The sequence below is a fragment of the Rhopalosiphum padi genome, chromosome 1 (assembly GCF_020882245.1).
Source record: "Rhopalosiphum padi isolate XX-2018 chromosome 1, ASM2088224v1, whole genome shotgun sequence".
NCBI classification, from domain to species: domain Eukaryota; kingdom Metazoa; phylum Arthropoda; class Insecta; order Hemiptera; family Aphididae; genus Rhopalosiphum; species Rhopalosiphum padi.
The window spans coordinates 24,148,066-24,166,641 of NC_083597.1; the positions used below are offsets into that span (position 1 = coordinate 24,148,066).

Sequence of the window (18,576 nt, forward strand, 5' to 3'; positions counted from 1 at the left end):
TAATAATTAGGGCTGTGCGATTATTTAATCGATTATTCGAATAATATATATTTTTAACAAATGATACATAATTGGTTAATCGATTGAATAAATGTAACTCTAGGCGAGAGAGTTATGTAAAATTGATATGTCAGAGACAGTGGCGTACTTAGAACTTTAGGGGGGGTTAAGGGTTTACAGGTACTAGAAATTTTAGTTTTCTCATAATAAATTAAAATCCAAAAATTTCTGGGGTGAGAGGGTTTATCCCCCCTCCCCCCGTTAGTACGCCACTGGTCAGAGATATCATCTATACACCAAATCAGGAAACCAAAAATAGTTTTTATCCTTTCGTTCCTTACGATCGTTCCTTTCATTCCAGAGTCTAGACTTAAACTTAACTATTATAGTATTTAGTAATAAATATTACTTAAATACCTAACGATAATAATTAGTACTTACTAGATTCAATTTTCTACCAGAAACCATCCTCTAGGTTTAAAATTGAAGTTTATTTATTGTCCAAAAGGTGATGATACACAATATATATATAACATATTTTTATTATATTTAATACTTTAATGTGTCAATACATAGACGTAAACTGGGGGGAGGCAAGGGAGCCATTGAATAACCTAGAATAAATTAGGAATAAGTAACATAATAATAATCAATAACATATTGATATGTAGGTAACTATATATTTGCCCCCTAATACATTTCTAGTTACACTTATGTGTCAACATATTATATGTTATTACAAATTTATAAAATAAAAATAAGTAATAAATATTATATACATTAAATTTATACATTTGAAAAAAATTTTACATTCACTCATTATTCTAAAATTAATGCATTAATCGCTCTGCAGTCTGCTTAGCCGCTTAGGATCTAAATCTAAAATAATTTAAATGATGTTAAAATCATTGTGTTATTCCCAGCAAGTTCTTATAAATATCTAATTATAAAATAGGTAGTTTACATTTTTTTTTGCGATTTTGATGAATTTCATTAAATTCCAACTGCATATAAAAAATATTATATATTTGGCGCCAAATGATGGGTCATGTTGTCACTAGCAGCGCTAGTAAACAGTTATTAACATTTTTCCTACTTCCGACTCGGCACGAAGATCACATTTTCTTATCCGCGATTGGCCGTTGTTGTTCTACCGTATTTTATACATTGTAAATTGTATTTGTAATCAGTTTTCATTTTCTATGGAGTATGAACCGAGTTGTCAATATTTAACTGTCAACTATTTACTATTTTTCAATATGCTATAAACGTGCTGGTGTACGTGGTGTATGACATCGACGACATCCATACCGCAGTACCGCGAAAGCAAACCTAGTCGTTAAACAGTTTAAAGAATATTTTAAAATTGTATTCATGCATTATTGTTTGAAGTTAGCGATACTCAACTAGTGTTTATAATACGTTAGATTAGTTTAGGGTCGGTAGTTCGATACATGTTCACCATGAACGTAGCTAGTCTAGTGAACTCTATTTTGGCAGACGATGGCTATAATGGACTGTCTGATGACACCAAAAGCAAGTTCGAGCAGTATTTACGCAACCCTTCTACAAGTCGCAATGAAATTGGGACAAATACTGCATGTGGTAAGTATCTATTTTAGATTTGTTGTTAGTCTAATAGAAAAGATAATATTGAGTTCACATCTGATTTGTGAACCAGAAACCAGAAATCAACCGGAAATCGATTTTGATTTGCTCAACAACAGTACTAGTATTCGAGAAGCTAAGTTTTTGGAATTACAAAAAGAAATTGAGGCAGTTAATGAACAGTTCAAAAATACATTGAAACAAAAACATGATTTAATGTTACACAATGATTCACTGTTAAAGAATTTACATGAAGCTGAAATAAAGTAAGATATCACAAAAATCCTGCTAGAAGTTTTGTTTTAATTATTTTTTATTTTGGTTTCTAGGGAGAGATTGACTAAAACAGACGATGGCTTATTACAACTAAAAATTAATGCCTTAAATGAAAATTTATTAAAATGCACAAATAAATTCTCAAGTCTTCATTCAAAGTATCATAAGGAAATAAATGAATTAAAACCCGATTTAGATGAAAAAAAAGCAGAGGTAAAATAAACACATTTTTAGAATTTTAATATGTTTTATTATAGTTTTTAAGATTATATGTAATTTATTATTTATATGTTTAAGGTTTTGAAGTTAAAGAATGATGTAAATTTATTACAAATAAAATCTAAAAATCAAGAAGATACTATAAATATAATGAAACGAGAAATTGAAGATTTAAACCATATACATACAAATGAAGTGGAACAAATTAAAAAAGAGTTAACTAATAATCAATGTTTATTGAATCATTATAAGGGTAATATTTTTATATTAAAGCCAAATACTTTTAACTTTATATGTTATTTATTTTTTAGAATGTTATGAAAAAGAACTAGAACAAACAAAAAAACTAACAACTGATATATTAGATAATAGAGACTATGTGAGTACATTAACATCATCTTTAAATGATACTGAAAAAAAATTCTCAACGCTATCAAATGATCATCAACAATACAAAGTTGCTTCTGAGCATACAATACATGTTTTAAGAAACAAGTTAAATGCTTCAGAAGAAATTGTTAAACAGTTACTTCCTGGTAATTTTTTTTTATTTATCATTAATTAAATTTTCTAAAATTAAAAATTTAGATTATAATTTATTTTCTTAGATATTATTAAATCTACATTAAATAATTTGGTAATCTAGTCGTATGCAGTCTACTGCACACTTGCCGTCTACTACACATATTTCTATACGTTAGGTTAGGTACAAAAAAATTATATTCAGTATAGAAAAAATTATCATTATTTTTATTATTTACATTTAGTACAATATAATTTTATGTCTCTTAAAAAGTATTCAAATGTATTATCTGTATTATTTTTTAAACGCCACCATTGTTCTGCTAATTACGAGGGGAGCAGTGATGATGATGTACCATGCATTTTTTTTATAATTCAAAGTTTTAAACTTCCCCACAAACTTTCTATGCATTGTGTGTGCGCACCACTGGTGGGATTGACAACAAATTGGGAATGGTTTACAGTTTAATGAATGTACCCTTTAGTTTCTATTGCCTTGTTTACCAGCCATTCGTCTGACTGAGTGTATTTCTGTACCAATTTCAATTTCATTTTGAATGATTCCATGTAATGTTTGTCTGTCTTTCTTTTCTACAACAAAGTATCTTGCCTTGATAACACAATTTTCATCTTTTTGGCACATTCCAAACACCCATGGACCAGTAAGTTTTTTTGTCATAATTTTGATTATTAAAATCGGGTTCCTCTTCGTCACTCACCTCGATTTCATCTACATTTTCAGTAGCAACATCATCCCCTAATAATCGTCCTCTGTTATTCTTTCTTTTACCACTCATTAAAGATTCATTGACTTGAACAATAGTTTTTTTACCTTCCATTTTCCTTCTTTTTTCAAGTGCGGCTACCGGTAAGTCACGGCGTAAATTCATCCAGTCATGCACCGTATGACTTCCATGTTCCATTAATTTTACCATGGATTGAGTTCTTTGGCAACCTTTCTTAGTGCATTGTATTACGGTTTGATTTTTCCCTGTTCTTTTCGAGTATAAAATGTGGTTAGCGAACCACAGTATACACCTAGATGATTATCGCTTTTAATAAGTCCTTTTTCCTTTAAAAAAGTTATAGCATTTTCCTCTGATTGAATAATTACATTAAAATGTTTGGCTAACATAATATTTAAAGTGTATAAGAATACCAATAATTCATGATTATATTCTTCATGAAAAGAATTATTCATCACAGTCATAAATCTTAAAAACTTGTTGATAATTTTCGAATATGCTTGGCAACAATTTTATAATTTAAGAGAAAGTTATATTTGTTTAATATCATCCTATGAATAATATCTAGGACTAGGATAAGATGTTTATCCATTCAAAGAAAACTAATAACTGAGTAGCATTTTTCTATGCTACTGCATCACTTGAATATAGTTTTTTAATGTCAGTAACAAATCAAAAAATGTGTTATAGTGTATACCACAAAACCATATAAAATTCATAATATTTTGATAAATTTAAAAAATTTTTTTATTGTTGAAAAGTTAGCTAATTTAGAAAATACATTTTTTACTTAATACTATTAAATATTTTTTTATGAAATTCTTAAATTCTTAGTTAATAATGTGGAATAATAATTATTTTTTAGTTAATCCAGACAATTCAAATTATCTTATACAGAAAGGAACTACTATAACTGATGTTTATGCTATTTATAAAGAAACATGTTTAAATTTACAAGATACAACACTTGAACTTGAAGACTGCAAGAGAAACTTCAATATTTTAGAAGAAGTAAAGATTCTGATTCAAATCAATTTTTTTTTTATTTCAATACCTATTAAAATTTAACAAATCATATTTTTGTGTTATTGTGTATCAATTCTTTTCTAAATAATTATAATTTTAATTCTACTACTGAATTCAAATGATATTTTTGATACATTTTTAAATAGTACTAAATACAAGTATAATATTACAGCAAATTAGGAATGCTGCACCCGAAGTTGATAAGATGGAAAAAGATTTAATTGAATCAAATGAAAAAGTTGAACAATTATGTGATACTATTTCAAGATTGGAGTTGAAGTTGAAGAATGTTAATATTCAATTAGAATTGTCTAATACCAAATGTGATCAGTTATCAAAAGATAATGAAAAACTTCATGGTATTGAAGACGATTTGAGCAAACAAGTATGATTTAAAATTTGGTTTATTATTAATATATTAATGCTTCTATCTTAATTTTGTTTTTGATATTCTCAGATATGTTTCTTATTACGGAATAAGCAAAGTCAAACACGTTTTGAAAATCGTAATATTGGGAAGGATATGAGTCCCCAATCAGTATGTATTAATTAATTATAGTTATTAATATATAGGTTTATAATAAACAATTTTTTTTAGATTATTTCAAATAATTATGTTACATTTGAAAATATACAAGGCTTACAAAATCAAAACAAAAAATTACTAGAAGTTGTTCGTTCTATTTCTAAAGCAAATGATGAACAAGATATAAAATTAATAAAAGATTTAAAGGTTGGTACTTAGTAATAAAATTAAAATTATTTTTGTTGTTGACTATAAGCGCAATTTGAGGGGAGCTTGGGGGCTAAGCCCCCTCAAAATCAGTCATACCCCCTCCCACCAAAATGTGTTGTATATATCCCCTTCCACCTTTATATATCTTAAGGAGCATACACACAGTACATACATGCAAATTATAATAGCCTCCCCAAATTTAAAACTCAAATTAAGCGTGCCTATGTTGCTGATGTGTAAACAAATTGCTTTTAATAATTTTACTTATAATAATTTATGCTATATGCACTTTTATGTAAGGTATTTATAAAATGTATGTTTTAGGATGAAATTCAGGTATTAGAAGATAAATTAGAAACACAGGCACAAATGATCAATCAACAAAAGGTTAATAATAAACTATTCTATTTCTTTAATATGAAAAATTTTTAATATAATAAATTATTACAATTAAGTATAGTAAATTACTGTGATTTATTCAAACTCTTTGTATCTTTGTAGGAAAAAATATCACAAATGGAATCTTCAGAATTAAAACCTAAATTAACTTCACAGCTGAATAATGAGGAACAAAAAAGAGCTCGAAGTCCTGTAAGTAAAAAAAAAAATTCTTAAAAACAGTTAATACTGAATAATCTTTTTTTCTTAATTAATGAAATATATAAATTATATTTTAGACCAAAATAACATTAGAAAATGATGAAGAATCTGTTAGATTAGAGGAAAATATAGAATATTTCTCTGTGGTTCGTGAGCTTAATGCTGCTAATTTTACAATTAAACAACTTAATGAAAAACTGGAATCTAATAGTGTAGCTCGTATGAGATTAGACCAACATGTACAAGAGTTAAATCTTCAAATAAATGAACTACTAAACAAAATAAAAACCTCCAATATCAAACATTCTGAGGATGCAGAAAACATCGACAACTTGCATGGCAAAATATTATCTTTAGAAACAGTAAGTTACTTTTAATTTCTAAAGATATTAATGATTTAAAATAGTTATACTTATCAACAATATTTGTAAATACTAGGAAAATCAAGAAGTGAAGATTGAAATAGACAAAATAAAAAGTCAATGTAACATTTTAAAAAAAGATAATGATAGTATGTATATTTCCAACATGAATTATTCTCGTGAATTGAGACAAAAAACAGAATTACAAAAGGAATTTGAGAAAACTTTAACCTCTCAATTAGATTCACTAATTATAAATTGGAATTTAACATTAGCATACATTGCTGAAACCGATTATGATAAAGTCAAGTTCAAAGAGGAATATAAAAAATTGACAAAAACATTAAAGGTATTTTATTTTAGGAATTTTTATTATTTATTTTGTATTATTTATTTTAACTTAAAAAATTAAAGGATGTTAGAGACACCTTACTTCTAAAATTGGAAGCTATAGATGACTTAAGTACATTCAAAGAAATGTCTCGATCTAGAACAAATTCATTTAGCTTATGTACAGATGAACGATCTAACTTCCAGAGTGTTGTTAATAAGCTTGAACATGAAGTAAAAAATCTAAAATCAAAACTCAACGAAAGTGGTAATTATTAGTTATTTACTCTGTACTTATAAACCCATCTACCATTTGTAACTTTTCTATCTTGAATTAACTACAGTTCCCAATTTTTTAACATATTAATTTTTCTTATACTACATTAATCTATATTTTTCTGGGTTTGAGGTTTCCATTATACTTATTTCTATTCTGTTGCTGCTTTTATTTAATTTTCTTGCCTCCTCATTATTTGTCTTAATTGTTGTAACTTTGTTTCTCAACAAAGCCTGCTATTGGTTCTAATTCCATTATGTTGTACAGTTCTCAATTGAACCTTTTCTAAATTTTATTATATATTTATATATTTATATATTGTTTTTATTTTATTTTAGACCAATTGAAAAATCAGTTAAAATCTGAATTAAATGTGACTAAACAACTTTACAAATCTCTAGAGGAAAATTTAAAAAAAATGAGTGAATATTCTTCACAGTTAGAAAATGAACGTGAAATAAAAAAGAAAGAATATTTAGATAAAGACCAGCAATTGAGTAATGCGTAAGTAAATAAATAAAAATTATCTACCTAACTATAGTTTTCTGTTTAAGTTTAATCTACATTTTTAATAATTCCTGAAAAATTAAGTTAAATTATTTAAATTAAATTTTTTTACTATGCTATTAAATTAAGTGCAATTAGAATCTGCCTGTTCAATCATTCTATATACTTCACAGAAAATACATAAAACATTATAATGTAATCCATAAAAGTTAGTTTCTATTTATTATATTTGAATTAAAGATAATATTAAATAGTGTTGAGTTAGTTATTAGCTATGTTTAGGAAAAAAATAAGTAAAAATTGTATCTGTGATTACTAAAAAATCAATAACGTACTAAGTCAAATTATACATTAATGTTAATTTTTAAAAGCAAATAATTTTGTATAGAATGATTGAATACTGTTGTCTGTTTAAATTTTAATCAATCATACAAAATGCTTTCTTCCCATACATCATATAAATATTTGAAAGTTGAGGTAACATCAGTTATCACATGATATGATTATACTACACACATAAATATTATTTATAGATTTTTTTTTTTATTTAATTTAATGTTGTTTATTATTTTGTTTTAGTGTGCAAGAATTAAGCGAGTTTAACTTATCTCAAAAAGATAACATCAATAAATTACAGAATCAATTGTTAGAGTATGAGATGAAACATAATAAAATTTTAGAAGAACTGGAAACAACAAAAGACCATAGTGATGAACTATTAAAAACTATTTCAAAACAAAATAATACCATATTGACACTAGAAGAAGAATTGAAAAAGTCTGTTAATGATAAAGATAGATTGGAAAAAGGCCTTAATCATAAATTAGCGCATTATAAATATAAATTAGAAGTTAGTAGTTAAAATGCATAACAATAAACATATCATACTCATTATATTATGTTTTTGTTTATTTTCAGAGATTGGATGCATTAGAATTATTTAATACAACTAAATCTGCAGAAATAGATCATTTAAAAAATCAAAAAATTGGTATGGAAAAGTCTATTGAAGAACTAAAAGAGATGCATAATTTGCAATTAAAAAAATTAGATGATGAAATAAATTGTCTAAAAGAAACAATTAAACGCTGGCAATTTGAAAATGAACTATTATCAGAACAATTTAAAACGATAACTTTTGAGCTGATAAACCAGGAACGAATGGTAATACAATAAACCAAATTAAACTGTAAAAATTAAACTAATTACGTATATTTTACTTATAGAATAATAGCAAAATATCTGACAAAGATGATAGCTTTAACAACTCTTCATTAGGAACAAATAGTATTGATAAACAATTCATGAAAATGGCTAATTTGATTAATATCTTGAAAGATGAAAAAAATTCAATCATTTTAGAGTTTAATGAAACAATTGCTGAATGCAATAAGTAATGTTTTTATCATTAATACTTAACTATTGATTTTAATGTTTTATTAATAAAATATAGATTGAAATCAGATTTACATTATAAATCTGAAGTTATTGATGACATGCAAACCCAAATGAAAGAACTAAGACAGTTACATACATCCGGTTTAGTTATGAATAATGATCATTCAAAAATTCTAGAGAAAGTATGTATATTTTAAGTGTAATTAATAAATTTATGTTAATTTTGTATTTATTTAACTGATTAAAATAGATTTCAATTAAAATATATTATTTAATTTAATTTTTTCATTTTTAGATAGAGCTGTGCAATCAAATAGAAGAAAAAAGTAAGATTTTAGAAGAAAAAAATTTACTATTATCCAACCAACTTAAAGAGTTACAAGAATTAGATACAAAAAAATCTGCTGAGATTAGTGCTTTAAAAGATGATATGTTGGGAATGCAAAATGAAATTGATCAAAAAACTTCAGAGGTAATTATTACTTTGATATAATACATATTATGTTATAATTTTTTTATATGATAACCGAAAAATGAATAACTGTTAATATTTAGTATGAGTGGATATTTTTTATAAAAGTACTAACAGCCATGACAAAGATCCTGGCACAGTTTCATATTTATACCTGAGCTACAGGCACAAACTATTAAAAGATAGATTTAGTTTACAGCCTTAATTACTAAGTAGTTGGTAGTAATCAAAATTAGTTCGTACACTTTTTAAAAATGTTGAATATGTGAACCCTAGTTCTTATAATATCTTAGCAATTGAACTCCTTCTGTCGATTATCAGCACTCAATTTTTATCAAGCTCAACTAACCTTATCTTTTACCTTAAAAATATTTAAATCTTAATAAACCTATTTTTCTTTGAATGAATTAAAAGCAGTTTTATTTTTTACCTAGGTTTTATCAGTAACAAAGAACTTGTCAAGGTGGAAAGAACGATCAAATGGGACTCATTCTGATGCAGAATTTAAACAACTACTAAATACATTAGAACGAGAAAAAGGAAAAATGACTACTGCTCTTGATCAATTAAAATCTATGAAATCAGATAAATCATGTCTTGAAGAATTGGTAATATACTAAATAAATTATATGCAACTAGAAAAATAGAAAAACATATTAACATCATTCTAATAATTTTACTCTGCGTGTTTAGTTAAAGAAATTAGAAACTGATCATTCAGAAGAAATAAATATTGCAAAACAAGAAATAATTAAATTAAAAACTAAAATTGTTTCTACTAATAAGGCTATGGAGACGTTTAAAAATATTATCAAATCATATAGACAAAAGTTATCAGATGTTGCATCAGAAATAAATAAAGTTAGTATTTTAAAGTTCTATTCATTTTATTTCTAGTTTTTGTAATCAAACATTTCCAACCAATTATTTAGGTAAAGGTATTGGCTAGACGTTATAAACAACAAAGTGAAGAGTTGAATAATACATTAAGCACTGAAAGAAGCTCGTGGCAGAGTAAACTTGATGAACTACAGCAAGGGGGAAGTAAAATATCTTTAGATCTCGAGGAACGCAAAAAATTAATAGAACAAGGGAAACAAGAACAAAAAGCTGAATTTGAATCTATTATAAATGAACATAAAGCTAAAGTTAGTATTTACTATTTTTCATATAATAACCTAATTTTACATTATAAGAAATTAAAATGTATATATTATACTAGAAGTGGCCACCTAGTAACTCACATCTTAACTATAAAATTATTATTATTAATAAAATTTACTTAAGTAATAAATCTGGATTATGAAAGTTGCCACGGTACATAATATTAATCTTTGCAGATCTAGTGCAGTCATCTGTAGTTCTCAAATGTTATACCTATGTAACTAAATATCATAATTAATCATTACTATCATACCACTGTCAGTAACTATAAATTAATATACTTTTAAATTATTAACTTTTCTTTTTTCATGTTATATTTATTTTTAATTTGTATAATCCGTATAATTATTTTTACAATAAGCACAAATGGATGAAAGGACTTAAAGGGTTTGATTTTCTTGATTGAAGGAATTATTCAGTAATAATACTTCATGACCAGGTTGAAGTGATTAGTGCACCAGTTATGCTTTAAACGCTAACCAGAGTCACCTGAGATTGTGTGGGAAGAAATGCTTTAGATGAAGAGATTTTGGTGGAAGCATTTGTATAGTGTTTTAGTTGCATTTTTAACTATCAAGATAAGGAAGTCACTGTGGAGAGTATCATTTGATACATAAAATGGAGCTTTGGTTATCTGTCAGAGGCATTTAGACTGGAAGGTTTAGATTCTATTTATGTTTAAAACATTGGCTATTGTGGATAGATAATTTAATTTTTGTAGATGATATCAAAGAGTTGATACTGAAAAGCGTGTAATGAAGAAGGATTATATATTGTGTCTGTGTATGTGAGAAAATTTGGAAATTGATCTCTATGGAGTGGCTACCAACTAACTCCATATAGTTGGTAGTGTGTGATAATTTTAATATCTATATTTTAATTTGACTTTACCGTTCTATAAAAACAGATTTTATAATTCTATTTTTTTTTTTTTTTTAATACAATAATGTAATTTTAAAAAAAATGTTTACATGATAATCTATCTCTTTTAAGCTGAAAGCTTGTGTTAGAGATAGAAAGTAACAGAACTTAACTAAAATTCATGTGCATATATAGCAAATTAACAACAAAAAATGATAAACAAGAATATACAGATAACAAACAATTTAAACACAGCAATAGAAACTAAAATAAAAATATTTTTAACTTATTAGAGAGAACAACCAATTATATACTATATAATATGTCTATATTGATATTTATTTTCTCCTAGGTTCTAGAAGCTGAAGCTGGTTTAAATGCTGCAAGATCTGAGGTTAAAGATACAAAAGCTAAAAGTGAAGATAAAGAAATGCGTGCAAAACAGCTTTTACAACATGTTAGGAGTAGGATTCAAAATCTTACAAGAGAACTTGATACTACTAAAAAACAACGTGATGGCTTAATAGCCCGATTAGATCAAGCAGAAAGTGGTAAAAGCCTATTCATTTAACTATACATTTATAATATTTCTAAGTGATGTTATATATATATATTTTTTTTATATACTATATAAAAATAATTTTTTGTTAATGTTAGGTGGTCGAATACAGGAATTTCAAGTTCAAATATCTCGTATAGAAGCAGAAAATCGCAAACTTATTGCAGAAAAAGAACAGATCACAGCAGAAAAAGATCGCTTGTCTCATGATATACAAATGTTAAATCATAGAGTTACAGCTTTAATGAGACAATTTTCAAATCAACAAGTATGTTATATGTATATGTAAATATTATATTCTTTAATTAATTCATTTCTTTAGTTTATTTCATTTTTGTATTTATAGTTTTGGTTTTAAAAAAATGTATACAATTTTCTCATTGAGAATTTTATGCCTAATTAATGGAATCCTTTTTATCTAGGTAAAACCATCTACTAGTACTGGTCCTGATAAAGTTGCCGTTGAACCTCCAACAGCCAATATTAAACCTTTAGGACCTGCAGTTAATAAGCCACAAACTGTAAGTAATAAGTATACTTAATATTTTATCTTAAAATTTCTTTTTCTTTTTAAAATTAAATATTACTAATGCAACTTACATAAATTATTTTCAGGTACACCAGTCTGTTACAGTTAACCCATGGCGTTCTGCAGCTGCAGAAACACCATTGGCTAGTATTAAGCCCATGACAATGCAGCCTAGAAGTGTAGTAGTATTGCCTACTAGTCAAACATCGTCCACATCAAGCCAAAGGTATAATTTATTATTGTTCTGAAGTTTTCTTTTTAGAAAATAATTTATATTTCACTTTCTTAGTTATATGACACTTATTAGGTGATTAAAAGCTGATATTATATTTACAGGGTTGGACTAGCTCATACAGACGGCCCGGAAAATTATTTTTAAACCGGCCCCTGCTCTCATTATTATTAACATTTTATATATACAAAGGCCCCCCGCCGCACTGCTTTTTTTTACTTGCCCAAAAAACCTACTGCAATCACGATAGGCTCATTTTCATTTCGACCTATCAGGAGATATACCGGTGTTCCGGTGGCCTAGTCCAATCCTGCATACTTATAACTTACACAAATATAAAAATAACATTTTAATATTTCAGTTCAATGAGTGGAACAAGTAGTAGTACAACTATTACTGTTCATCCACAACAACCACAGTCTGTTGATATCAGTAGCAGTGGAGGTAATGCTTTAGACTCTTCAGAAGCTAATAGCACAGCACAAAGCCGTCATTTAACCAGCAGTACTTTAGTACAACATGTTGAAGTATGTTGTTTATTTATTAAAATACAATAATATACTCATATATATTATACATTTGATAATTTTAAATGCTTTAGGGGTCTGAATCAACACCAACAGTTTCTGATTCTAATGAAACAACTGCTGCTACTCCTCCTTCAATCTTACCGCTACAACAGTTAATAGGAAGTGCAGCAGCTCCAAGTGTTACTGCAGCACAAGCAAGTCCAGCCATCAGTATAGCTTTGGTGGTACCACAAGGCAGGGAACAGGTGCAAACAACTGTGTCTCAACCAACTACAGTGTCTGTATCAACAGTATCTCCTTCACAAAGTCAAATAGATAGGTGAAAGATATTTAATAATTTTAAAGATGTATATTGAATTTAATTTAATGTAATAATATATTTTAGATACAGTGTGCAAAATGAAAATAGTCAGGCAATGGAAAGTAGTAACAGTAATATTGCTAGTTCTTCAGCCCCAGGTCCCTCAACAGAATCAGAACCATCCGTTGTTACTGCTTGTACTAGTGGACCTAGTTGTTCCTCTCTAGACACTACAACACATTCTAACAGCACTCAAAGAAAACGAAAAGCTGATCTCCTTGTGACTTCATATGTAAGTATTATACAAATGAATAATTCCATTTATTTTAGTTAAATATTTAACTTGAGAAATACAATTTTATTATTAAATTTTTCAAGTTATCAATGAATAATCTTTGCTATCATAATAACTTTCTTAGAAATAAACTACTTTTTAAAATCTATTGTCAGTTAATATTTAATTGAATATTAATAATTAATTTAAGTTCAAAAAAAAATAAAAATACAATTTTGGGGGGGGGGGGGAAATGTTATGTTTTTAAAGGATTATTTTAAAAGGATTAACAATGAATGGAGATAAGTTTTAAGTTACTTGTGTACGGTAGAATATTTTAACATATTTAACATATACTACTGTTACAATCCAACACTTGAAATACATATCTTCGTGGTCATGAACACCTTTTGTTAGTCCAGTAATATGTATTTTATTAAATTAATATTTTTTGAACAAAATTATAATTGACAATTTGTGTGTCAATTTTTAACCATTGTTGAGTACTGTTACAACCAAATTTTGAGTTTATTATGTAAGACTGTAATTTTATGGTTTTAATATTGCCTTTAAGTGTCTGATATTATTATCTCTAACCATCTGATGAGCCATTGTGATAGACTCTAATACATGATATTATTGACAAGATTGATGGTTGTTGTCATAATGATTTTACTAGGTGGGATTGTTATTGTCACACAATAATATAATTTTTTGGACTTTTTATTTTTAATTGACATCTGAATTTGACTCTTACTTGTAGACGCATGTAGTTTTTATTAAAAATTTAAAATAGTGCAATTAGCACTACACTTTACATAATTTGTTTGTATCATTAATTGCCTAATTAATTGTGACACCATACCTTTTTGTGTATAGGTTAAATATATTTAATATTATAGAAATTTACTTGGTACATATACAATTATGTTATATTATACAATTTATTTTTTATTTTAGATGAAAAGATCTAAATCTTTTATGCCTAGAGAAGAAAACCGTAGAGAAATGGAATATGAAGCACCAACATCATCTCAGAGAGATTCAGAAGTTAGCAATTCATATATTGGTCCAGAGAGTAATCCACAAGATAATAATAAGGTATTTGCACTTCTAATTGTTTGATGATGTGTTAGTATCTTATAGTAACAGTGACTAAAAATGGCAATTTCAAATTAATGATTAATGATGACTTATTATATTGATTTTTTTGATACAAATGAAAGTAACAAATTTCTGCATATAAAATATATACAGAAATATATTTTTCAAGCATACCCGTTTATAATTGTAATTATATGATATGCATTTCTTAAAACAAAACTTTAAAACCTCAAATTTGATGGCTATAATATAGTTTTAGATTTAATACAATTTTGAATTTAATTTCATGTTTTATTTATGAACAAATTACTATATTATTTAACATGTAAAACATTTGATTTTTGGGTCTTAATGTAACCCAGAATTAAATATTTATTATTTACATTATTATTCATTTTTGTAGGAAGTTGAGGCAAGTACAGATATGGAAGTTACAAGTGAGGCTACCCATGAAAACAACGAGGTTGATCTAACTAGCCAAGAATGCACTGCAGACACAAATAATATGAATGAAACAAATGATATTCAAAATGAAGAAACAGAACAAAGTACTTTTTTAATTTTATTAAGTATTTACAGTGTATATCCAATTTACATCTAACTTAATATTCCTACTAGTGGTGGGCATACCCGGATTTGAAAAATCTGAATTTTCCAGATTATTCAGATATTCAGATTTCATATCCATCCCTAATTCCTACATAGACTGATAGGTTGACGTATAGATTATGTTACTATATTATTTGCTCCCCAAATTAAATTTCAAAGTTCCTTCTCGTTTCATAGGGTTCATATTACACCTGCTCATTCTTCTAATTATAATGCAACAATCTGATAAACAATAATGTTTTAAGTTTGTATTCTCTCTTACCTATAGTCTGTCCTGCGAGAGAATGCGCCGATTCTGCGCAACCCCTTACGTCACCATGCTATCAAAACTGGTTCGCTGATGACTGGGTATCATTAGGGAATGTGCAGAAAAACTGATTTTGATCGGTCTGTGGTGCATTCTCTTGCTAAACAGAGTATAGTTAAACTTATTTTTTATAATTTATCGTATACTTCCATTATGTATTTATTTATTTCTTTTGTATAGATATAATTAATAATGTGATATACTATATGTGATATATATTAGATTTATTGCCTATAAAATAAATATGGTTTTATATTTTTTAGTAACAGGAGAAAATACACCAGAACATTCATCAAATGCTGAAGCTACTGCCATGGCTATTATTGAAGAAGATTCGCCAGAAATTATTCATTTTCAAGAATTTCAAAACACACCTGTTTCTTCAGCGGTAATAAATTATTATTTTTAAAAAGCTTTGATTTTTATTTTGATTCATAATCAATAATAATTGTTTTTTAAATAATATATTACAGAGCTGTGAAGAAACTAAAGCTACCGATAATGTAACATCAGATGCAGAATCAAGACAAAATGAAAGTGATTCAACTCCAATTGAACCTCAAGCTGGTATGTACATTGTATTTATTAATTCAACTTTTAATGACTGATCTAGGCTAGGGTATAAGTATCATTGAGTCATTAATGACATAATTTTTAAATGATCTGAATCTGGGTAGAGTATACAAACCAGTATGTGGTATAAGTTAACAATGTCAGCTAAATCTATACTTAAATTGGGCCATTAATTTGAAATGTAAGAGGGTAAGATGTTAGGTTTTATTGTGTGTTACTCATAATTAGAGCACATATTTTTTTGCTTTAAAAATTATCAAAATATTCCATATAATATGCATTCAAAACCATAAAAATATACAAGAAAAATTGTTAAAAAAATGTATTTGATTTACTAATTTAACAACTTTAAATAATTAATAAGGTCTAAACTTATTGAAAAAAACACTTTTTAAGAATTATTTGAATAAATTAATATATTTTTAAAATTGTATTTTTTATTTAAATAATAACCAATCTTCCAGTTTTCCTTCATTGAAGCTGTGACGTTTATCTGTTAAGAGCACATTGTACTTGCTGTGTTGTCTCTGTCTTACTAACATACATTATAGCAAATTTTTGTTCAGCAGAACACATTGTATGATTTTAGCTTTAATATTAGAGTACATTTATCTATTATCAAATTTAAAAGTAAGAATATTATCTAGGAAATGTCATGTGCTATTGCCTATTATTGATATTATCATTTTAAAGCAAGTTATGAACGTTTTAAAGTTGTAATATTTTACAGTTATAACTCACTGCAAATGTGTTGAAATCTGAGCCCTATAAATAATTGTTCACAAATTTTAGTTTTTTACCTTTTATTTTACGAACATTATCACCTGATATTTGATAATCAGAATATAATAAATGAGTGAGAATAAAAATAAATTGTAACGCCAACGTTGAAAATAATTTGTTTAAAATAATTTAATTACTTATGTGTAAAAGAACGAATGTGCACATCAATTCCATTATAACATGAGTTGAGTGTTTTGACTTGTTTTAATTTTTACTCTTTTGTGCATACTGGTACCTTCCAGCGGCTTGGTTGTTTGGCCTTCTTCGAAATAACCCAATCCAAATATTATATTATTTTCCTATTCTAAATATCTATATTTATATTTTTATAGTTTTAAATGTAATCTTAATAACACTACAGGTATTTAGTTGCATTATTATGATTTTTGTTTTCAATTTTTCTTAAGTTTGGGTAGGAAGTGCATGTGCACTTGTACACATATATATGAGCCGCTACTGTTAGAATATTAGTAAGACAGTGACAACACATGCGAGTATAATGTCCTCTTAACATATTTTTAATGATTGAAAAAAAATGTTTGAAGTCAACTAATGTAGGTTTGGTATATTTTAAGCAATTAAGTATTGTATGAGATCAATAAATATAATTTATTTATAGATACAATGTATACATTTAACATGTTAATTTCAAACTATTATAATTTTTAAAGATTACTGACAAAAACCAAAATTTGAAAAGGAAAAAATATACAATCTTATAAAAATCTATGTTCTACTCATAATGTGTGGTACAACAAATTTTTATTATAATTTAAAATACTAAAACTATTTAAAACAAAAACAATCATAATATACTAAATATTATATTATTTTTTTTATGAAGGACCTTCAAGCGATGCCTTAGATACAGTTGGAGTTTCTCAATCAACTGAAACTGCTGAAACAGACACACTTGATTTAGGTAATTTTTGGCTTTAATGTTATTATTAATTTGACTCAAAATTAATAAACTTTTTTTTAATAACTTTATAATTTGTTTTATTAATAATTATGAACCACAATATTATATTATTTAATATTTAATTCCTAAAAAAATATCTATCATTTAATGAAAAATAATAATAAATTAATTATTTAGAACAAGAAACAGTTGAAATTTTGTCATCTGAAAACGAAGAAGAAACTGTTGAAATTAAATCAATTCATGGTACTAAAATCAAAATGTATACTTTGTAAGAAAATATACTTAATTATTTATTTTATTGTTTAGATATTGAAGAAACTCAGAATGATGATAGCCCTGATCATGATCATGATCAGGAAATAATTTCTGTCACCTCTTCTCCTAGCAAAGATAATGAAGCTGTTCGTGAGGAATCTCCTGTTGCTGGACCGAGTGGTGTAACTAGTGATTCATCAGCAAATGAACGCAAGCCTATAACATGGAATGAATCACCATGAAAAACTAAAATCATTTATTAAAAGTTATACAAAATGTTTATTGGCTTGTTTACAATGATATGTAAATTAACGAATTTTGTAACTAATTTTTTTTTATAATCATTTTTGTATTAAGTACTAACAAAATATACATGTTTCCCAAATATAATTAAATGTTTAATTAAAATATATTGTATATTGTATTTTACTTGTACTATATTATTATCCCTGTCTTGTCTACTTAAGTATACTAAAGTAGCTAAGTAAAGA

The 18,576-nt window shown here is 26.6% G+C and overlaps 1 protein-coding gene across 2 annotated transcripts; it reads left to right on the forward strand.

The window, feature by feature from the left end:
- Positions 1–1,120: 1,120 nt before the first annotated feature.
- LOC132921389 (nucleoprotein TPR) lies at positions 1,121–18,509 on the forward strand. 2 transcript variants are annotated; one of them, XM_060984394.1, is made up of 37 exons: positions 1,121–1,605; positions 1,682–1,874; positions 1,938–2,097; positions 2,182–2,356; positions 2,415–2,639; positions 4,237–4,382; positions 4,570–4,782; positions 4,855–4,935; positions 4,996–5,130; positions 5,458–5,520; positions 5,635–5,724; positions 5,811–6,095; positions 6,172–6,444; positions 6,510–6,693; positions 7,041–7,206; positions 7,789–8,059; positions 8,128–8,373; positions 8,436–8,602; positions 8,663–8,789; positions 8,903–9,079; positions 9,514–9,687; positions 9,773–9,940; positions 10,012–10,227; positions 11,457–11,655; positions 11,762–11,931; positions 12,086–12,184; positions 12,279–12,418; positions 12,786–12,951; positions 13,026–13,273; positions 13,340–13,547; positions 14,490–14,630; positions 15,037–15,181; positions 15,813–15,937; positions 16,023–16,116; positions 17,750–17,827; positions 18,005–18,073; positions 18,137–18,509. In XM_060984394.1, exons 1-37 carry the CDS (start codon positions 1,455–1,457, stop codon positions 18,325–18,327), a joined length of 6,159 nt encoding a protein of 2,052 aa, XP_060840377.1. In that variant the 5' UTR covers positions 1,121–1,454; the 3' UTR covers positions 18,328–18,509. The 2 variants fall into 2 exon arrangements, with proteins under 2 accessions (XP_060840377.1, XP_060840386.1); XM_060984403.1 differs by having other exon boundaries at positions 13,346–13,547.
- The last annotated feature ends 67 nt before the right edge of the window (positions 18,510–18,576 follow it).

Coding starts and splice junctions, on each gene's coding strand:
- LOC132921389 (XM_060984394.1), top strand. CDS start 1,455: ATGTTCACCATGAACGTAGCTAGTCTAGTGAACTCTATTTTGGCAGAC. Junction 8,374..8,435: donor TGATAAACCAGGAACGAATG/GTAATACAATAA, acceptor TTTTACTTATAG/AATAATAGCAAAATATCTGA. Junction 9,688..9,772: donor AATCATGTCTTGAAGAATTG/GTAATATACTAA, acceptor CTGCGTGTTTAG/TTAAAGAAATTAGAAACTGA.